The 22419-nt window shown below is 57.0% G+C and overlaps 1 protein-coding gene across 3 annotated transcripts in view; it reads left to right on the top strand.

The window, feature by feature from the left end:
- The window catches only part of SH3RF1 (SH3 domain containing ring finger 1), a 106965-nt gene that overhangs the window by 76302 nt on the left and 8244 nt on the right, over positions 1 to 22419 (top strand). For all 3 annotated transcript variants that reach the window (XM_072952442.1, XM_072952440.1, XM_072952441.1), the window contains 6 exons: positions 503 to 790; positions 4210 to 4320; positions 11474 to 11610; positions 12849 to 13019; positions 15865 to 16121; positions 17067 to 17308. In XM_072952442.1, the coding sequence (XP_072808543.1) occupies positions 503 to 790; positions 4210 to 4320; positions 11474 to 11610; positions 12849 to 13019; positions 15865 to 16121; positions 17067 to 17308 (1206 nt within the window). The remainder of the gene's footprint in view (positions 1 to 502; positions 791 to 4209; positions 4321 to 11473; positions 11611 to 12848; positions 13020 to 15864; positions 16122 to 17066; positions 17309 to 22419) is intronic.

The raw sequence follows: 22419 nt of genomic DNA, 5'->3' as shown, positions 1-22419 counted from the left end.
GACAAGGATCCATCAGGAGTTCCCCCGGTGTGGGTGTGAGGCTCTGCGGGGCCCAGGGGGCAGAGGTGGTGCCTGCGCAAGAGCGTGAGGCACTCTGCGTGGATTTGTTCCCTGGACCCGCCCAGGTGGGCACTGCAGGCCCCGCGGTGCTCCGAGCGGAGGCCCCCGGCAGGCAGCGCCCCCTTCCCCTCACTCTGCAACTCGGCAGTGGGCGGAAGCACGTCTCCGTTGGCTCCTGGCAAAGTTTGACACGAGCTGTTCTGACGATTCTCGAGGGGACTGTTCTTGACCTTGTCGGTGTGGCCCTGGAGCCGTCTGCCCTGATTTAACACGTGTCTGTGGTGTGGGCGCAGCGCCGCCTGGGTGGAGGGGGGCACCCCCGTGGGAGGAGCGGCACCTGCATGTGCAGACGGGGACACGGCGCCACCCAGCTTTGGGCTCAGCGCGCTGAGAGCGGACGCCCACTGCCCTCTCACTCCTCCTGTCCTCTGTCGGTTCGCAGTTTAACTCGGCGGCCAAGCAGCTGATCGAATGGGACCAGCCCCCCGGGCCGGGCATGGGGGCCGGAGAGGGTCCCTCAGCCACCGCCCCAAAGCAGCCAGACGCTAAGAAGAACACACGGAAGCGCCACTCGTTCACGTCGCTGACCACGGCAGGCAAGTCCACACACGCCGGGCAGCAGCGCCACTCCATGGACATCAGCCCCCCGGTCCTCATCAGCTCCAGCAACCCTGCAGCCGCTGCGCGCATCGGCGAGCTGGCCGGGCTCTCGTGCAGTGCCCCGTCTCAGGTACGCCCCATCTCAGGTACCCCCATCTCAGGTACCTCCGTCTCAGGTGCCCCCGTCTCAGGTATCCCCCGTCTCAGGTACGCCCCATCTCAGGTACCCCCGTCTCAGGTACCTCCGTCTCAGGTGCCCCCGTCTCAGGTATCCCCCGTCTCAGGTACCCCCGTCTCAGGTATCCCCGTCTCGGGTACCCCTGTCTCGGGTACGCCCCGTCTCGGGTACGCCCCGTCTCAGGTACCCCCCGTCTCAGGTACGCCCCGTCTCAGGTACGCCACATCTCAGGTACCCCCGTCTCAGGTACCCCTGTCTCAGGTGCCCCCGTCTCAGGTACCCCCGTCTCAGGTACTCCCCATCTCAGGTACACCCCGTCTCAGGTGCCCCCGTCTCAGGTACCCCCGTCTCAGGTACGCCCCATCTCAGGTACGCCCCTTCTCAGGTACCCCCGTCTCAGGTACCCCCCGTCTCGGGTACGCCCCGTCTCAGGTACGCCCCGTCTCAGGTACCCCCGTCTCAGGTGCCCCCGTCTCCAATACGCCCCGTCTCAGGTACCCCCGTCTCAGGTACGCCCCATCTCAGGTACCCCCGTCTCGAGTATGCCCCATCTCAGGTACCCCCGTCTCAGGTACCCCTGTCTCAGGTACTCCCCATCTCAGGTATGCCCCGTCTCAGGTACTCCTGTCTCGGGTACTCCCATCTCGGGTACCCCCCGCCCCCCCCGGGACCGCCCAGGTCACCTGCTGGGGATAGTGCATCCCTGGCTGGGGTCAGGCAGCTCGAGGGTGTCCACCCAGGACCCTGCGGTCACTTCCAAAAGGGGGAGCAGAAATGACAAGACCACCTAAGTGAAGCTGGTGACGTCCCCAGCCACCTCGGCTTTCCAGAACCTTCCCACCTGCTGAGACTTCACCTCCGTCCAAAGGGACCGAGCTGTGGTTGGAACATGCAGTTTGCATCTGCCTAACTTCCCCTGGCACTTAGCCTTCCGGCCAGAGTTACAGGAAAGAGACAGGAAGAAACACTCAAATTTAAATGGAGGTGGGGGTGGGGGAGGGAGGAGCTCAGGGGTGGAGCATGTGCTCAGCATGCACGAGGTCCGGGGTTCAGTCCCCAGGACCTCCATTAAAAAAAAAGGCAGTTGATCATTTAAAGAAAAATAAAAATGTATTAAAAAAGAATTAGAAGTTGGCCTAGCACTTTCAAAGCTCATTGGTTCGTCAGGACTTCGGAGAAGTGTGCCTTAAGAAACAGCTACGTCTTTCGTGAGTTAGTAAGACGGGAGGTGACTAGGAACGTTCGAGATTCACTTGGCAAACGTGTTGTGTGCCCTGTCGGAGACCCTCCTGGACGCCGTGTCCCCAGGTGTTGGTGAGGCCTGAGTTCCGGGCGCAGACGGAGCCAGGCCCGCCAGCAGAGGTGCCTCTCCCCAGAGACCGCAGAGCCAGGCCCACAGCCTGGCCAAGTGGGGGGGCTGCCTTCAGGTCTTGGGGTTCATTTAAAAATCATGCAGTTTTACATTCTGCTCCACAGCATGGTTTTTAAAAACACATAACAATAAATTGTTTTCCCTTAAAAAAGAAAAAAGAAACAAGCTCACATGCAGCCCTCGGTCGGCTTGCCCAGTTGAACTCAAGCCTGTTCTGGGCGGTGGAGTGAACGTGTGGGGTGCAGGGCTGTTCCTCGTGTCTCGCCAGTTGACGTGGAGAGGACCTGCTCTCAGACCCAGACCTGCAGACCCAGCTGCACCGTGTGCTTCCTCGGGGGGATTGTGGCTCGTCCGTGTTTGTAGGTGGTCAGGCCGTGGTGCCTGGTCCTCCGGGGATGTAGGGTCCCACATGCACACACGGATACATGTGGATACACACAGACACAGATATATGGACATGGATAAACACAGATACACACGTGAACACATGGGTACACACAGAGAGACATGGACGCAGACACACGGATAGACACATGAATACACACACAGACAGATCCACACATGCACCCTTAGACACACACACACGAGTGGGAGGGGCAGCAAGCTCTGTTCGCCGATGTTCTCGAGAGTCAGACATGCAGTGAGCACAAGAATCTGTTGAGGGAGTGAGTCACCTGAAAGGTGTGCGGGGAGGAGAGCGGGCAATAGACATGGTGCAGGCCGGAGCCCCGGACGGGAGGTGACCCTGGCATGTCTGGACGGAAGACGTCCAAGTGCCGGCTGGCCGGACGCTGGAAAGATGCTTGTTCCCCTAACGGGAAGCGGGGTCTCTGGACCGTATTTTCCATTTTGGGATCTAGCAACGTTTACCTTGGTGTTTTCTTGAAAAGGAAGATAAGCTTCTGCTGAGAGCAGCAGCCGCTGAGCCTGGGACCAGCCTTGGAAGGGGGAGCAGAGCAGGGTTGGGGGCGGCCGCCCCAGCGCCTCTGCTGCAGGCCGCGGCCTGGGTCCGCTCGGGCTGCGGGCTCACAGAGGCAGGTGTGGCTGAGAGGACGTGGGCTCCACATTCCTCGGGTTCGCTTGTGAAAATGGGCCGTGTGCCGTGATGCCGGTGGGACTGGGCCCGCGGGTGCTGCCCAGCGGGAAGAGGAGGTTCCTTCAGGCCCTAGAGAGCTAATCTCCGAGCCTTTCTTTGTGCTGATGACCTTGTTCCTAATTATCGGAGTTGAGGAGACTGTTTGGGATTAGTGAATTTTTGTTAGGAAAGCCGTTGGTGTGTGATTGTTTCCTGGGGAAACAAGGGCGTGGCCACATTCCTGTAATAGTGGAGTCAGACACCCTGTTTGTGCCAGACCCCCCTACCCCCCGCTTCCTGCAGTCACCCTGGTGAGCCTTGGGGGTGACATTGATCTGGGAACCGAACGCAAGCAGTGACATGACTGGATAACCGGTTTCTTTCTCGTGAATCAGTCTCGGGTGGTGTTGGGGATGAGACACCTTTGGAAATAGCAACTTTGGCTCGACATCGTTCTTTCAGAGGTTTTGTGAGTAACTGCCTGCTCGCGGCACGTCTGGGCAGCCGCGTTGTCATTATGCGTCCCCCCCACTTCCCCTCGGACAGGTCATGCAAGGTGACGCTGAAATCAGCACGGCACCTTAGGGTTTCCCACGGCTCTAACGTGGTGTCGACAGGTGAGTATTCAGCACCGCCCACCTGCCCAGGACCCTCAGGGCCATGTCGGGGGCCGTCCCCCAGCGGTGACCACCCGAGAGGCCGGGTAGGCTCCGGGCAGCACCCACATGAGGCAGCGGCCGTCGGGAGTTCTGGACGTGAGACGCTGTCGTGACCAGTGTTTATCCAGCGGCTCCCGGTGTCTGACACGAATTAGGTCCCCAGTAAACTGGGGCTCAGTAGCCTGAAAGGCACCCTGCCTCCCCAATAATAGAAGCCGCGGATTTCGTATGTTCAGCTGGTAACCCGTCTCCGCTTCCTTGGCAGGTTCACATAAGCACCACCGGGCTGATTGTGACCCCGCCCCCGAGCAGCCCGGTGACGGCCGGCCCCGCGTTCACGTTCCCGTCGGAGGGCCCCTACCCGGCCGCACTTGGGGTGAGTACAGGCCTCAGCCCGCGGGCACAGTGACGTCTTCGGGGCCCTGCGGGGCTCTGTCTTCATCCTCTGCTCTCTTAGTCTCAGTGGGAAGTCAGCACTTATCTTTTACCAGTGAGGTCACTGGGGGCCCTGGGGAGCACCTCTACCTTCCGTTCAGGTTCAGCCTGATTTCCTAACAGCTCAACCGTTGCTTCCGTGGGCCTTCTAGACTGGCCTCATTCCTTACGAGGACGCGTTTATCAAAGTCCCGAGGGCACTGGGACCCAGGTGCTGCGTGGCTCGCTCTGGGTCCCGCGGCACGTGGATCCCGGGCTCCACGTCCAGTTCCTCTCGGCTCCTGCTCGGCTCTCGGTCCGCGAAGGCGGGCTGCCTGCAGGCCCGCAGACTCCTGGCGCCTGCAGACAGAGTCTCAACGCTGGTGGCTGTAAAACATCCTGACAGGGAAATTCGTGGGAAGGGAGAGGGCAGCCCAGGAGACTGAGACAAAGAAGAACTCTGAGAACACGGTGAAAGGGAAGAAGCAGGCGGGCGCAGCCCTGGGAGTGGGAGACAGAGGTGTGGGCGAAGCCCTGTTTCCTGGACTTGCACGTGACCTGCGAGGAGCCAGCCTCTCTCTGGCCCGAGCCTTGTACCCTCAGGCTGCTTGTTCCCGTGCCCAGCCAGATGGGGAGAGGACAGAGCGCTGAGTCCCTCTGCCCGTGGGCCCCACCCCTGTAGGTGGCTTTACAGAACCCCACCTGCTGGCGATGCTGTCAGAGAAAACAGGGTGACGGGGGCGCAGACGTGGTTGGAAGCCTAGCTCAGCCCCTCTTTTGTTGTGTGGCCATGAAAGTCACTCACTCTGAGCCGCTGTGCCCCCGCCTGTAAACCAAGACGAGTCGTATCTGCTGGGAGCCGGTGGTGACCAGTGGTGATGTGCGCAACTCGGGGTGGGGGGCAGCTGCAGCAGGTGTGGTGTGTCCGCCGGTTCCCCCGCAGACAGCCTGGGGTCTGGCCGTTGTGATGCTCCCCTCCGCTGTCTGTACCTGGCGTGGGGAGGCCTCTGCACACTGGCTTGTTTTGTAGCTTGTGGGTTTTATATACGTCGCCTCTGCTGGAGCCCTTCCAGCCCAGCATTTGTCCCCCTCCAGCAAGGACCTCTCCGAGTGTTAGTCAAGATGTTGGCTCCATCCAGTCACATTTTCTTCATTTTTAAAATTTTCCATTTATTTTATCTTGATACAGTTCATAAATAATTGAAAACCGGCTTTGAAACAAGGTGGGATATATGTTAACGCAGGGTTAGCCCTGAGCTTGGCGTAGACTCTGGAGAGCTTTCCAAAGTTAAGTGTGTTCTTAGGTTTAAATGGAAGTTTGTAAATTCTGCTTAGAGGTTAAAGTTTGGAGGTTTTTTTAGAAAAATGTTTACAGAACAGTGACAGCTTCCTCGGTAGAACAGCTGTTTGGTGCAGGACAAGTCACACGGGTGCCTCTGGGGAGAAGGTACAGTCAGGTGGCCTTTACTGGAAGGTTCTGTTCGCCGTGGCTGTTTTGACCAGAGCAGTTTGCCTAATCTTCCTGCCTGCTCATCTGCAGAAAAGACTGTCTCCTTCCTTCCTCCCTCCCTTCCTTCCTTCCTTCCTTCCCCTCTCCTTCTGTCCCTTCCTCCCTCCTTCCCTCCCTTCCTTACTCCCTCCCTTCCTCCCTCCCTCCTTTCCTCCCTTCCTCCCTTCTTCCCTTCTTCCCTCCCTTCCTTCCTCCCTCCTTCGCTCCCTCCCTTCTTCCCTCCCTCCTTTCCTCCCTTTCTTCTTTCCTCCCTCCCTTCCTTCCTTTCCCTGTACACTCACAGCCCAATGGTACTTTCATTTCCAGGTGGATACTTTGCATGGAAAAATCCTAACTTGATTTCTTAAGGGAAAAAGACTGACTTTTCTGATCTTAGAAACATTCATTAGTGGGTAAGGCACAGAGCTGGCTGCATTTCCACACTCTTGGGCTGAAAACCACGCAACACAGTAAATGGCCAATCGCTCTTTAGCTGCGGGCACGCTCTAGGGCACGTGGACGGGACGGGTCACAGGAGAGCGTGCAAGCACCAAATGTAATTCACCTTCCACCATTGGGTCCTGGGATTATATAAGAAAGCCTGCATGTGCAGCAAGAGGGTGGTTTATTTCACTGGGTCTCCTGTGCCAGTTCCGTTGAATGAAAACCTAATTAGAAGCAGACCTGTCGCCTGCCCTCCCGGGAGATGTCTGCGTCCCGGAGTCCCTGGTCGGCTGGCAGAAATGCCTTGGGTTTAATATGTTCAGTTTAAGTGGAAAGATCCCAGGAACCTCTGTATTTCCGTCAGCCTGGCAAGCACCCTCTTTAAAATTTGAAACCTTTCCCCAGGCTTCGAGCTCTGGCACATTAGTGTGGGCAGCATGGCGGAAAGGGAGCCCTGCTTTTCCTGGTGTGGATTTTGGGTCTTCGGTGCCACCAGTGGAATCAGAAATGATCCTTATTTCTACCACCTTTTTCATGAAGTGAGAGTTTTTAATCTTTTGTGCAGAACGGAGTTACGAGCACTTTGTCCCGTGCGTGTCACAAGGAACAGTTAAAATGTCTGCTAGCCAACATTAGGAGCAAAGCTGGCTTTGCGCCTCACTCCGACCGTTCACAGCAGTGCGTCTTCCTGGCTGATCCTGTGAGGGAGGGCGTGAGGTCTTCGTCCTACGTCTTCTGCCTATGGCAGGAGGACTCAGAGACAGGTGGCGAGTTGTCCCTGAGAGGGAGAGGTGTTTGGGTACCAGAGTCACGGGGCAGCCAGGTCAGTGAAGGCCAGATGCAGCCCGCGGCCAACTGAAAATCAGATTGCGTTCCAAAAATGTGTGACCATCACTAAGACAAAAATGTGCGTGCGTGTGCGTGCGTGTGTGTAGTGTGTGCGCACCCGTGTGTGTATTGTGTGTGTGCGTGTGTGTGTGCATGCATGTGTGTGTGCAGTGCGTGCGTGCACACGTGTGCAGTGCATGCATGCGTGTGTGTGCAGTGTGTGCGTGCGTGTGTGTGTGTGTGTACTTAAGCAAAATTAAGGATGTCAGGTTCTCAGAGTAGCCAGCACGTAGTTAGTCCGTTGTCGGGCACGGGCCTGCCAGGCCTGGGGGTTTGTGAGGTGGACGCATAGCCCCAGAGTTGGCAGGAGCTCAGGACGTAGGCTGGGATCAAACTCTCACAGCGCCCACAGAGGAGGACGCTCTCATGTCAGGAGCCCAGCTCTCTCCATCGGTACCGTCCTGTTCTCGGGGTGGGGGAAGCACAATGTTTTCTCACTTGTGTAACCCTCGCCGAGGCCCGTCACCGCCCGTCCGCAGGGCCAGGTGACGGCAGAACGAAGACGGTGAGGCGGTTTCCGACCGCAGTCTCAGGAACCCTAACGACTGTGACTGAGCTTCTCCGCTCCACGATGCGGGAAAGGCCCCGGGACGTCTCTGGCTATAACTCCGTGTCACAGCTCAGTCCCCGGGGCGCAGGCCTTCCGTAGTTCCTGCTGAGTCAGGGAGCTTGTGTAGGTGTCTCTTCTCAAGTCAGAGGTGGAACAGTTTACCTGCCGTTCGTGAGAGACATTCCATTCCCAGAGAGGCTTTTTTTAACAACCAAATTCTTAACTACATCTTTCCTCTAGACATCATTGTCTGAGCATCTCTTTCTAGCGTGTGTAAATACACTCTAAGTCTTTTCGTTTCTTCGTAGCTGTTCCCAGAATCAACTGCTTTAATTCCAGTGAGTGTCCAGCTGAGACCAAAAACTCAGCGCTTTCCACCTTCTTACTTTTATTGAATTCTGCTGCCCGTGTTTTTTTCAGTCACTCATGTCAGTATTTCTGCTTCCTGCTCATTACTGAAAAGAGGCAAAACACCCCCGTCATCGCGCAGACGCGGCTGTGTGCCCACGCTGGTGCTGCTCGCTGGGGTTGGTGGCCCCGCTGGCCCCAGGGGGCGAGACCAGCAGCCCCTCACGCTGTCCCCTCACCGGCCAGTGTCCCCACGTCTGAGTTCAGTTCACAGGACAGATGAGAGAGGCTGGGGCTCAGGCCTGCATGTGCGTCTGCTGGAAATGAGACGTTGAGAAGGAAATGATGCTGGCTCAGGGGGTGTGGAGTGGGGCTTGCTCAGAGGACCCAGAGGCTGTCCTGGCCTCCCTGTTCTGCCCTGGGCACGTGGGGGAGACGCACACATGCAGGACAGGCGGAAAGGAAAGGGCCCCTTCCTGGCAGGACCACAGGCTCCAGGCAGAGCGTCCTCCAGGCAGCCGCCCGCAGCCTTCAGCCGGGGTGGGACCTCCTGGATCTTGTCACCTGGGCACTTCTCGGCTGGTTGCAGGAAACGGAGAGGAGGGGGGTCCCACCACGTCCTTGAACTTTGACCCACATTGACCACTAGGGCATGTGCGTTGTTGGTGGCCTGGACCCAGCTACTCAGAGAGGAAACTTCTTTCTTGGAGGGACCTCGAGAGCGGCCCTGAAAGGCCGAGCCGGAGTTGGAATCTGCGTTTCTGACCCCAAAGCCAGTGCTGCCCCCATGGTGTCCAGCTGCCTCTTCCTTCAAGATCGGCAGGTTGGGGACCACTTCCCATCAGCAGACCCCTGGGTCCTGGTTGTAAGCAAAGCAATAGTCAGGAATTGTCATTGTCACCTGTGAACACTGCCACTTGCTGGTGAGCGAAGGTCTGGATCTGCAGAAGCTCATTTCAGTGACTGGTGGACAGACGTCCACTTCCCTGGGTCACGGCCACCGGGACCCGCTGTCCCAGCCCTGCCCGCTCAGCTGCAGGTCCAGCCAACGTTCTGGTTCCGGACAATGTCAAGTGAGCAGATTGTTGCGACCGTGTGACCTCTGCTGCCGGCAGCTCCAGAGACACCTTGGCTGCGGATGGGGGGCGTGTGCTGGGCTCCAGTGCCCGACCGAGAAGTGACCGGTGGCTCCAGGTGGCCCTGGCCATGAGAGGCTGTGACTTCCCTGCAGACGCCTGGGGTCCCGCAGGACCACACCAGGGGTCCTCCCGAGCGTCCACGTCGTCAGATGGTCTCAGTGTAGGTTGTTCACACAGCAGCCCACGAGGCCTCCTGGCCTGTCCCAGCCCTGGGCTCACCAGACCTGTCGTTTGACCAGCCCCACAGGCGGCCACGTCGAGGAATCTGATTTTAATCTTTAGTCTTCGTGCGTTTATCCACCTGCTAACACACACACACATACACACCCACACACGTGCACCATTTCCCTGGAGATTCGCAACCCAGCCTCAGGGACAAGTCTGCCCACGAGACGGGCCCCACCAGAGAGCTGTGTTTTCTGTCAGGCGCAACCTTGGGATCTTTCAAAACATCCTCTTTTGCACCAGATCTCAAGTGCCTGCTGACTTACTCCTGTAGAAGTCACGTGCACCGAACATTGCTTCATGGTATGTTTGTAGCTGTAAGAGGTGACCTTTTTGCTGAAGTTGTTGTTGACACAGTGTGGCCTGTGTTTTGATCAGGTCCATAGATTCTTTTCTTTGCCTTTTTCTGCTCAGGGCCAGTCTGGCGCAGCCTCTACTTTAGGGACATCAAGGTGCAGCAGACAGTTTTCATTTCCTCCCTTTGCCAGCGGACCTCAGCTCGGAGAGTGCGGCGGGGCCTCGGCTCTGTTCTGCGTGATTTCTGGGGGTGGGTGGCGCGGGGTCCTTGTGTCTTGTGTGTCCCCTGCCCTCCTCGGCCGCACCGCTGTGAGGTGGGGCCTGGGGAGACGCAGTGGAGACATTCGAGTGGTGATTTCAGCCTCCCCGCTGGCCCTGGGTGTCCTCTCCGGGAACCACCCGGGTCACGTGCCCCGAGCATTCCACCAGGATTATCTCTATTTCTCTCTGCTCTGTCCCTGGAGACCAGCGGCCTGAGTGCCTGGCCCTCTCCCGGTCAAGGTCGTGGGGACTCCAGGCCCGTGCGCTCCCTCCCAGAGCTGCCCCGGGTCGCAGCCTGGCCGCGTGTTGTGGCTGTTGCCACCTCGCCGCCCCCCCACCCCCGGAGCGCCCTGCACCTCACTGTACTGCACCCGGAGCCCTGCAGCGGCCGCAGCTGCAGTGCGGGAAAGTCCAGCTCCAGAGTCGAGAAAGCAAACAGAGCGTGTGCGACCGTTGCAGCGCGTCTGGAGCCCTCTTCTGCTGCCATTGCTGTGCTCCTGAGCTCTGTGCACCGACAGGCCGGTGAAGTCACTGTTGCTGAGATTCAGATTTTAATTCCGGAAAAACAGAAACGAAGTGTTGTAGCTATGTTTAGAAACCAGGGGGTGTTTCCTCCTTGATGCCGTCGTGCGGACGCCGCGTCCACTGTCCTGGGTGCACGTTCTCGCCTCCTTGTCCCCTTTGATTCAGGCTTCACACCGAGTGGTTCACAGATGTGGGGAGGGGAGGGGGGGCCGATTTTCCCAGGAGTTTCAGTTCCGGACCCTAAGGAATTAGCCGGGGTTTGTAGCTCAGAAGGTGACAATTGCTCCATTGATTTTGTGAAGACTGGGAACCCTGTGGCAGAGCCCGACTCGTCTGTGCCCAGAGAGGGCCCAGCCGCTAGTCCCTGGTGTGCTTGTTAAGATCTCCAGCCTTGATAGCGCTAGAATTTCAAAACCTGGCAAAGACAGAAGAACGAGCCGAAGTGGCAGCGGCTGCCCAGTGAGTGTGGCTTGCTGCTGTTTGCGGTTTGGAGAGACCGGCATCAAAGGAAACTCTCCTCTGCAGAGATGGTTTGAGATACAGTGCAGCTGAATTGTCTTCTGCAGTGTTTAAGGTTCGGGTTGCAGAAACAATCACAAATTAATTCCCAGCAGGCGGGGTGACGTCGCAGCTGCCCCGACAGGCACTGGGACCCTTGCTGTGGTCGGCACCAAAAAGCGCCATTAATCATACAACTGCCTGCAGTCGTTTCGTTTTTTCCTTGCCCTCCTCCCAAGTGTGATTTCTTACCTGTGTGACGAAAGGGTCGCTGTGGCTCTAAGACCTTAAAGGAGAACAAGAGAGGGATCTTAAGGGGAGGCTTCTGCACCGGGCGGCTGGCTCTGCCCTGCGTGGATTCCGCTGTCTTTTCCCGGGGATTTCTGATTCCTCTTCTTTCCCACTTGCTGTAAAAGATGCCAGTAACGCTTTCTCCTCTCTCTTCCTCCAGACCGTGAATCCTCCCCTCCCCCCGCCCCCTCTCCAGGCGGCCACCCCCGCGGGTGCTGCTGTTGGGACGGGCGCCAGGCCAGCAGCCGGACCCACTGACCAGACCGCGCACCTCCGGCCTCAGACCCGCCCCAGCGTGTAAGCGCGGGCGTCATTTGTGGATGCTGGAGTGTTCATGTCAGACGGAGCCCAGACAGCGGAGTAGAGGGCATCTTTCTTTTTCTTTTTCTTTTTTTAATTCTCATTTTTATTGAAACGTAGTCAGTTTACAGTGTTAGTTTCAGGTGCACAGCAAAGCGATTCAGTGATACATAGACGTGTATGTATATTTTCAGTTTCTTTTGCATTATGGCTCATTACCAGAAATTGAGCACAGTTCCCTGTGCTGTACGGTAGGTCCTGTTGTTTATTTTAGTTACGTCCATGTGTGTCCGTTGAGAAGGAGAACGCCTGTCTGATGGGAGCTGGGGCCAGGCTCTCTGCTCGTGACCTGCGTCCCGCACACATCTACTTAGTCGTGTGTGTGATTGGGAAATGGAAACGAAACGGTCTCAGGACGAGCCGCCTGTCCTGCCCAGGCTCTGTCCTCAGCCTCATCCCTGGCGGATACGAGGGAACCGGGGGCGGAGGAGGAGGTCCCCGCACAGGCCCAACCTGGCGGACGTGCGTGTGACAAGCCGCAGGTCCCCAGCAGTGTCTCCAGAGCCGTCTGGCTGGCCCGTCCGGGGTCTCCCACCTGCAGCTGGGTTTGCAGGTTCCCACCCTGTGTGACTGACCCAGAGACGGTTGGGCCGGATTGCCCGCCGATCCCCGTGGGTTGGCGGCCCTGTCACCTTGTGCCGAGGGGCCGTGCGGTGCTCTCTATGGGCTGGTCTTTCCTTCCCTTTGATGCTTCCCAGCTCAGATCCTCTCTGGTTGAGCACGTGGGAGCAGGTGCAGCACCGGGGGATGGCCAGGGGCTGGCTTCCCAGTGGAGTCTCGGACCGTATGTGCTGGTCGGGGCTGCTCCCCAGTCTTACGGGCCGTCTGCAGGCTCAGTTGTCCCAGCGGGCACCTCGCCCTGCAGCAGGCCTGCAGTCTGGAAGCCACGTTACTTCCTTCACACCGCGGGCCCTATGTGGCAGGGTGGTCACCTCCCCCGAGAGGACCAGGTGGGCAGCTCTGAATCGGGGCCTCTGCATTTTGGACGCAGGTGGCAATTCAGTGGCCAGTTTGTTCCGTGGCCAGTGGCACCACTGCCTCTTGCAGAGGAAAGGATCATACATCATGCTTACATTCTTACAAAACATTCAAGACTTTGTACTGAAGAAGAGCTTTGAGCTCCTCAGGGTTTGCCTGTTGCCCGGCTCACACTCAGACGGTCCTCTGTCCCGCAGGTATGTGGCCGTGTACCCGTACACCCCCCGGAAGGACGACGAGCTGGAGCTGAGGAAGGGGGAGATGTTCCTGGTGTTCGAGCGCTGCCAGGACGGCTGGTTCAAAGGCACGTCCATGCACACGAGCAAGACGGGGGTGTTCCCCGGCAACTACGTGGCCCCCGTTACCAGGTGTGGTTTTAAGTCAATGGTTTACTAAGTTCTAAACAGAGAAGCTTTGTTCTTTGCTGTGGTTTTCAGCCTGTCCAGGATTCCTTCTCACGTTATAATCGCGTGTTACTGCACCAGCACTTAAAAAAACCCTTTCTCTTCTTGCTGAAATTCCTTCTAACTCTAAAATCCTCAGCTTACTTACCTCGATGTTCTGAAATGGTAGGTTTCTCCCAATAAATGTACTGGGTGTTATGTTAATTGCTTTAAGTTCCATGTGAGAGACTCAAGTACACCGTTTTCAATATTCTTCTGCTAGAAAATAAAAAAGGCAGTGTTGGATATAAACGGAGGTGATGTTATGAATACCTGTGTGTGTACAACACCTGTGAAATGCCAGGCGGGCGGATATCCAAGTGCATCGTGCGTATCAAGTCCAGGTCCATAAACGGTGTGCTGATGCACGGCTGTTAAGCCCCCCACTGCATAGCTGAGAAGTCGGGGTGGGGAGACCAGGTGGCTTGTCTGAGTTCACCCAGGGAACAGCTGCGGAAACCCAGGCACTGGCTCTGCCGTTACGCCAGTAGCTTGGCGATGACCTCGGATTCTCAGAAATAAAATTCCTTAAACGGGGCAGAGACCCTTCACCCCTCTCACTTGAGGGTGATTTTGCTCCCCAAGGGAATTTGGCAACATCTGGGCACGTTATTGTCACTATGTGGGGAGGGGGACCCACTGCGACCCAGGGCGTACCAGCCAAGCACACTGCAGGGCACCCCGCGGATCACCCCCACATCACTCAGCGCAGCCTCCACAGAAAGGGGTTGTCTGGCTCAGAATGTCCCCGAGGTCAGGGAACCTTGTTATGGATACTCCGAAGCAAGGGCTTTGGGTGTACAGACACATGTTTTTTATTGAAAGAGCCCACGTTCTGGGTGTTCAGAACGTAGCTCCTGAACAGGATGAAGTGACCTGTGGTGGCATCAGCTTGAGCGGGTGCCCGTTTTTGGCCACCAGGCTCTTGACAAATAGGCTGGGTTTACCTGTGTTACGTCATTGCTCAAAGCCCCTGATTTCGCGTGAACGGCTTCGTGAGCTGACGTGTTGTCAGCTGTTGGCCTCGGTTCACAGGCTGGCCCACAGCCGACTCGAATGGAAGTCACCGTCGTGACAGACGGCAACGTTGGCCTCGGTTCACAGGCTGGCCCGCAGCCGACTCGAATGGAAGTCACCGTCGTGACAGACGGCGACAGCATGTTGGCTTCAATCTGACTTGCAGGTTTTTAATCAGCGTAAACCTTCCTTGGGTTTGTGTGAAAATCCACACTCACGATCCGGAAGACGACCGATAGGCCTTCCCGGGTGGGAACAAAACAAATGAAAAACCAAAACTAAGGGAAATAAAACAAGCCAAGCAACAGCAGGAAAGCAAGTGAGTGAAGGAAGACATTTCACAGGGTTCCGGCTCAAACGGCTGAAGGTCCCTGGAGAAGCGCTTACTTACAGCGAGTTCTCTTGTTCCTCAGGGTGAAGGAGGAGGAGGTCAGGTTAGTGAAGCGTCCTGCGTGCTAGGACGTACCGCGTGTGGAATTTTTGTTTGGTTTTTGGGTTTTGGTTTTGTTTTTGTAGGGGAAATAAGTTTATTTATTTATTCACTTGTTTATTTGTTTATTTTTATTTTTAAACGTATTTATTTTTAAACATTTTTTAGAGTTATAGTCATTTTACAATGCTGTGTCCAATTCCAGTGCAGAGCACAATTTTTCAGTTGTACATAAACATACATATATTCATTGTCACTTTTTTTTTGCTGTGAGCTACCACAAGACCTTGTATATATTCCCCTGTGCTGTACAGTATAATCTTGTTTATCTATTCTGCATATGCCTGTCAGTGTCTACAAATTTTGAACTCCCAGTCTGTTCCTTCCCACCTGTTTAATTTTTAACGGAGGTGTTGAGGATTGAACCCAGCACCTCATGCATGCAAGCACACACTCTACCACTGAGCTGTACCCCCCAAGAATTGTTTAAATAAATTTAGAATATCAAAAAAAATGCTTTACGTAAAGCTACACGTTTATTATCTTGTGATAAACTCTGATGGAAAAGAATGTGAAAAAAAACCAACAACAAGGTCCTACTGCAGAGCACAGAGAACATATTCAATACCTTGTAATAAACTCTGATGGAAAAGAATGTGAAAAGAAACTGCACTGAACCTAATTATTAAATCTAACTGGCACACGTTTGCCTGGCGCAGGCTGGACCCCGGTAGCCGTGCCCATTCCACAGGGCCCTGCTGCTAAGGGGCTTCTACCGAGTCAGGAGCATTCAATAAGGAATTTACTACAAAATAGCTCATCCCACCTTGTAATCAGGGGTCACGGAAGGAAGACACCCACCTGAGACAGAGCAGAACCCCAGGTCTCGGGCCTGAGCCTTAAAGGCTTCTTGGAAGGGGGATTGAGGCACAAATGAGATGAAGGCAGGTCGGGAGCAGCCGGAGGGGGTGTCCGGGGGGAGGGTGGGGGCCGCACACGGCTGTGGACGCGGGTGCTGTGGTCCAGCGGGGACAGCGAGCAGTCAGGGCCTTGGAGGCAGTGGGGATGCTCCGCTCGGTGTGGACCTGGGCCTGCAGCTGTGTGCCCCTGAGCAGAGCGTGCGTGGGGGTTCTGTGACCCAGAACATATCTCCAGACCGGCCTCCGCCTGGGGGCTGCTATTACCCTGAGCTTGTTCATCTTTCTTTTGCCTTACCCCTTGTCAGACGATCCCACTCATTTTTTAAAATGTTCAGTCATTTTTTCTTGTATTTAGTTGCTCTGTCTCCCGTTTTGCTGATGGCTTGGGCTTCTGTCTTGGCAGGACCGTGACCAGTGCTTCCCAAGGTAAAGTCCCAGTGGCTGCTGGGCAGGCCGGTCGGGGGGTGACCACAGGCAGCCCGTCCACCGCAGGAGGGCCTGCCCAGCAGCTGCAGGGGAACGGCGTGGCCGGCGGTCCCGGGGTGGTCCCCACAGCCGTGGTGTCCGCAGCCCACCTCCAGACGAGTCCCCCGGCCAAGGTCCTGATGCACATGTCTGGACAGATGACCGTCAGCCAGGCCCGCAGTGCGGTGAGGACAGGTACGGAGGGGACTGGACTGGGGGATGGGGAAAGGGGTCCCGAGCAGTACCAGGCCTTTCATAACAGAGGCTGAGAGAAGCAGCTGGAATATGAAAATAGTGAATGATGTCAGGAACCAGAAGCAGACGCGGTCCACTCAGGGCTGCTTACCTCTACGGCTAAACAACTAATGCAAGCCTGCCCTGCAGGTGGAAAGTCTGAGAGCGTCAGCAGTACTGGAACGCAGGGCATCTGGGGTTGGGGTCCCGTGGTCGCGGGGCATCTGGGGTCGGGTTCCTGAGATGGCGGGGCATCTGGGGTCAGGTTCCTGAGATGGCGGGGCGTCTGGAGTCGGGTTCCTGAGATGGCGGGGCATCTGGGGTCGGGGTCCTGAGATCACCGGGTGTCTAGGGTCGGTGTCCTGAGATCGCGGGGCCGGGTGCTGGTTATTTTTGATGAACTTAGTCACACGTCTGTTTCAGACCCAGTCGGACCTGAAATAGCTTTCTTCTTTCTGTGGCATTGAAAACCTACCAAGAGTCTTGGGTAACTGTGGTGGGGGTCAATGTGTTAATAAATTCCGTCAGAAAAACCAAAAGAAGGAAAATGGTTGATGAGAAAAGGGAGAAGAATAATGATAATAATAAAAGTGAAAGGAAGGAGGAAGCCTCACGCGACCCTGTGGAGCATCGCTGGCTGGCCCTGCATGCGGAGCTGTGGAAGGGCTCCTGTCGCCATGGGCCGGGTCAGAGCCGAGCTCATGGGCGCTCAGCCATCGAGGACCAGCCTGGGTCTGGAGGAGTGGGGTTGGCCCCGCCAGGCCTCAGTGCTGCTGGGCCAGCAGCACTGTTGTGACCATGGTGATGCCCTGGCCGCCCTTTGGGGTCGGACACGCCACAGTGGCTCACCTTGGCGGTAGTGTCCGTCCGACAGTCACATTCTGCTCCTCTCTTATCACCTGCCAGCCTCGGCGCACAGCCAGGAGCGGCCCATGGCAGCGGTGACCCCCATCCAGGCTCAGAGCGCCGTGGGGCTGCCCCACCACCCCCCGGCCCCCATGGCGATGGTGGGCCCCGGAGGCCTGGGCCGGGTGGGTGCTGCGCTGGCCCCACCGAACATCCCCGCCGCCTCCCTGGAGACCGCCCTCCCCGGCCTTCCCACCTCTCCTGATGGCAGCTCGGCAGTCAAGCCAGACAAGGACGGCAAGGTGAGCCCTGCCGCTTCCCTCCCTCCCTCCTGCTTCCCCGGGGCCTGCCAGGCGCTGGGTCTGCCTTTCTCTGAGTTTGGACCCCCGGCGTGGGGTGTCGGGACCACCTCACTGCGCTCCTGCAGCTCAGGGCTCTGGGCTTCCTTCCCCCTGTGCTTGCTCTCCCACCGCGCCGCTGTCCTCAGCGCTTCCCGGCCCATCAGCTTTGCTTCCTGTTAAATGCTGCAGAAGTGCTTTCCCCGGACGAGGAGCTCGGCACTGTTGACCACACGGGTCATTTGTGGCCTCATTCTTCCTGCGCTGTGTTTGATTCTAATCTGCACAAAGAGTTTTTTCTCTTGACTTGAAATACAGGGGGGAAATTATTTTCTGATTTGATAGAGCTTTTAAAAACCTCTCATTTGGGCCTGGATTTCAAAGAAAATGTAAGTGGGCAACTATGTTTGGAAGAGTCACCTCTGCTTGGGTTTGGAGACAGTGGTTGGAAGGAAGTTGATGGTGATTTAAAGTACACAGAAGGGAAGAGTGAAAGCAGACTCTGGGTGGTTGTGCTGCGATCCTGGCTATTCCTCAGTGTTCCGGGCCTTTCCCTGAAAGCTCTCACCCAGCCCTGGGAAGCCCTGGGGCAGTTGCCCGGTTCCAGGGTCGTGCGTGTCACTCTGTTGAAATGATTAGGTAAGCCTGTAAGCTGAGGTTTGTAAGGAAATAAACTTTACAACCTACTGAAAAGTTAATATTTAATTGTTGCGTTAACATGAGCACTTTTCACAGAGATGGGTATCTGTTCAGTGTTTATAATTAACTACCTTAAACTCGTGCTCACACGGACATGGTCAACGTCATCAGTACCTTCAGGAGAACTATTTTGTCGTTTAGATTCTGAAGTTCCAGGACAGTGTGTCAGGGCCTTAGTCACCAAGAACGGACTGGGAAAGAACTCCCTGCATCTCGGGCTGAGACACACCTGTGCTTCCAGGGGAATGGCTGCCCAGCCACGTCTGTGTCCTGGTCCCTGAAATCTGAGGATAGGTGTTCTTAGTTGCAGAAGGGATTTAGAGGATGTGACTGTAGGTCTAAAGATGCGTGGGTTACCCAGGTGGGTGCGGTGTCATCACAGGGGTGTTCCTGAGAGGGAGGGAGGAGGTGTGGCGTCAGAAGCAGAGGACAGAGTGTCGTGAGGAAGGGGCCGCAAGCCAGGAAGTGCCGGCGGCTCCAGGAATTTGGGCCGGCCGGAAGCACTCCTCCCCGGAGCCCCCGGGAGGAGCTGGCTCCGCCGACATCTTGAATTTCTAGAAGGTGGTTTTTCCAGGAGGTTTGTGGTGATTGGTTCCAGCAGCAGCTGACAAGTACCGTATGGGTTATCCCGCTGGGTCCCCACCCTTGACAAGGGCACGTCCCGTGGACCACGAGCGCCCTGGCTCCACGCAGTCTGCGGTCAGCTCTGACCCCTGGGACGTTTCCAGGGCTGCGTAGAAACCAGCGATCTCCTTTCTACGTGGCCCCTCGAGGTGGTTCACGGTTAGCGCCTGTTTTTAAAAGGCTCCACTTGGCTATTCCTCGTGTCAGAGCTCGCCGAAGAGGAGGGCGCAGGCTCGGGTCACACCCGACCCCCGGACCCTGACAGCAGGGACTGTGCGCGAGCCTGGGAGGTTCAGGCGCTGGGGATGACCCTGACTCCTGCTTCATCGGGTGTGCGCGAGGGGTGAAGTGAGGATGCTTGTAAAAGCATTTTGTTCAAGATTCTCGAACCAGCAGAGAATTTCTCATGGCCTCCCCTCTCTCCACGCATGTCCTCAGGATCCTCCTGTGGGCCCCGTCCATCTGCAACAGCACCCCGCGTCCTCTCCCGGGCCCCACTTTGTTTTCTGTGAACACCTGTCCTACAGCCTCTCTGTCGGGGCCGTGAACCTCCTGCCGGGCGCTCACTGCTGTTGTCCCAGAGCCTGAGGCACTGTTGGTTCCTGTTCCACACCCAGTGAACGTGTGTTGATCCTCAGGCGGCCCTGTGACTCTGGTTCCCCGAGGCCCTTCCCCGCCAGCAGCGGCTCTGACTGCTGGGAGCAGGGTTTTGATCCCAGAGGCCGGGGAGACCTGCTGCGTCCTCTGTGCACCTGGGGCGGGGGCGGGGGCGGGAGGGAGGCTCGGCCCAGACGTGGCTCCTCGTGAGCGCCTTAGACGGAATTTATTTCTGCTTAGAAAGGCGCGCTCGGCCGCTGCTCCATGACCCATACAAGGTTATTGACTTAATGCTCAGCAATTATTTTTATATGTGAAAATTACTCCTTCTGATTATCTGGTGATCATTTTCTGACCCAAATAGTCCCTTTTTTATATGCAGGATAAGGTTTTTATATGAGGTAAAATCTTTTAAGAGAAAATTGTGGGTGCAGAAACATCATTTCAGCTAATAATTTCCTGGAAAACCCGCAGGAGAAGAATTAAGGTTCATCTTAAAAGATGTGCCCTTTTTCATGCACGTTGATGTTACATTTAAAAAGTCGCTTTGCTGATTCGTAGTTTTCATTTCTGCTGTTGGATTTTGAGGAAACAAAGGTGCCCTTAGACGATGTGTCGGAGTTTGCAAAACTCTCTCAAGAGGCTCATTGTCCCACTGAGGTGGGAACGTTGAAATGTGACATTCCAAGACCAGCTCCTGGGACTGGGGCCATGTCTCTCTGTGCTGGGGCCTCGTCCCTTTCCCACCCCGTCCCCTGCACACCCTGTCCCCTGCCTGCCCCATCCCCTGCCCAGCCCACCCCCTGCCCACTCTGTCCCCTGCCCACCCTGTCCCCTGCCCACCCCGGCCCCTGCCCGCCCCGTCCTCTGCCCGGCCCGTCCCCTGTCTAGACTCGGCCCCTGCCCACCCCGGCCCCTGCCCGACCCATCCCCTGCCCACCCTGGCCCCTGCCCGGCCCGTCCCCTGCCCGCCCCGTCCCCTGCCTGGCCCCGACCCCTGCCCGGCCTCGTCCCCTGCCCACTCTGTCCCCTGCCCGCCCCGTCTCCTGCCCACCCTATCCCCTGCCCAGCCCGTCCCCTGCCTACCCTGTCCTCTGCCCGGCCCGTCCCCTGCCCGGCCCGTCCCCTGCCCGGCCTCGTGCCCTGCCCACTCTGGCCCCTGCCCACCCCAGCCCCTGCCCGGCCTGCAGCACTGAGTCCTCGCCTCCACTCCCGAATGGTCACATCGGCTGCTGATGGGAACTCGTCCCCTGAAAGTCACTAAAGCTGCACTTGATGTGTGTGATCACTTTAGGTGAACCGAGTCATCTTTTTTCTTAGTCACTTCGGAGGTGGGTGCCTGAGCACCGCCCGGCTCTCTGTTTCCTGAGCCACAACTGGGTTTTTAAGCAGCATCTTCAGTGGTGGTTTCCTGAGACTGAGTTTATAACAGACTTGTGTCCTCAGTCGATCTGTGGGGCCCAGGGAGTCATCCCTGACGTCTCAGCAGAGATCCCTGGGTGCTGTGGCCGACGGCTCCCTGTGGACGTCAGAGACAGGACATTACTGTTGCCAGCTTGTTTTTCGGCCCCAAGACCCAGACTCCCTCAGAGTCGGGGCAGCCGGGCTGCAGGTGTGTCCACCCCGCTCACCGGCCCTGGGGTGGAGGCGTCACCCCTGCACGGGGGGCAGCGTGTCCTCTGTTATTTCCGCAGCCCCGGCCCAGCTGGCTGCCTGCCCTCCCTCCTCTGCCGCCTCACCCACGTCGTCCTCGGGTGCCCGGCTCCACTCTGGGCCTGGATGCTGTGCGGACGTGGGTGGGCGTGGGCCCTGGGCCAGGTCTGTGGGGTTGTTGACTGCAGTGTGCACGGCGGGCCCTGGAGTTAAGTGATTGGGGGTGAGCTGACCCAGGCTTTGATGAGAGAGGCAGGAGGACCCCACTCAGGCTGGCAGGGAGGGGGCCGGGACACTGTCTTTGCTCGTCTGCGGCCTGGGACAAACAGAAGTGGTTCAGCACAGGCCCCCATCCCTGCCCTGTGGGCCACTGGTGCTGGGGGAGCACCGGGTGCCTGGGGCCGGGGGTGTGGCCCCTGGAGGCTTGTCCTCTGATAGATCCTTACTTTGGGCCCTCCCTCTTTCTGCCTGTCTGTCTCTCATGGAACCGTGTCGTTGTGGGTTCCCCGAGGGTTTCCTGCTGAGTCTGACCTCACTCAGTATCCAGCAGCAAGTCCTCAGTGTTCTGTCTCCTCGCGGACCCCCCGCAGTTCTGCTTCCCTGTCAGTGGACCTGAACAATTCCAGGTTGCCTGGAGAGAGCTCTAAAGAAGTATTTCTCTGAGGTGCTTTGTTTTCAGGCTGCGTTTGCGTTCACAGGACTTGATGACGTAGGTGCTGTCTTAGTGAAGTGAAATAATTGTTAGCTACGCTTGGGCCTCAGAAGGGACACTGATGCTGGGGTCTGGGCTCGGAGCAGAGCTTGCCCTCGGCCTGGTTCTCCTGGCAGAGCAAAGGGAACGTGTCGAAGGAGGCCGGAGCCAGGAGACGGCTTCTGTGGAGTGAGACTGCTGGGGAAATTCTGATTTGTACGCTTGCTTGCAAAAAGAGATGAATGTTTTCTGTTATCCTGAAACCTTTTTTTCCTCCAATTTTGTGGAGTCGTTTTTGGCTTTTTAGCCGAGGAGCAATGTGCACAGTAGAGCCGGCTGGACGCCTGCCGTTGCTGGTTTGTTGGATTTCATCGAGGTGGTGTCATGGGAAAGAGGTTTAGCCTTAACCGTGGCCAGCACGTCACCACGAGGCAGCGGAGGCGTCATGCCCGTGGCTGTAGGTCAGATGCGGGCAGGGTCATGTTTAATTCAGCAAGAGTTTATTTTAGAGTAAGGTGTTTCAGGAGATTAACCCCATCACCTGAAATCTCCGTCATGTCCCCAAGTGTCTGCTTTGCCGTCACCGATCCCGAGCTGTGGATTGGTGAGGCTTCTGTTTACATTCCGCCTCCATGGAGGGTGGTGATGAGCAGGACTGTCAGGCCCAGCGCAGACCTGCGGGCAGGAGGGGTGGGAGGGGAGGCCAGGGTAGCACCGCCCGACCCTGGGGCTGGACCCTGAGGGCCCAGGCACCCACAGAAGGGGTTTGGAAACATCAGATCGAAACTGGAAGCTGTACAACAGAACCAGG

This window comes from Vicugna pacos, chromosome 31 (assembly GCF_048564905.1).
Source record: "Vicugna pacos chromosome 31, VicPac4, whole genome shotgun sequence".
In the NCBI taxonomy this organism is placed as follows: domain Eukaryota; kingdom Metazoa; phylum Chordata; class Mammalia; order Artiodactyla; family Camelidae; genus Vicugna; species Vicugna pacos.
This window is presented reverse-complemented; position numbering and strand designations above follow the sequence as displayed.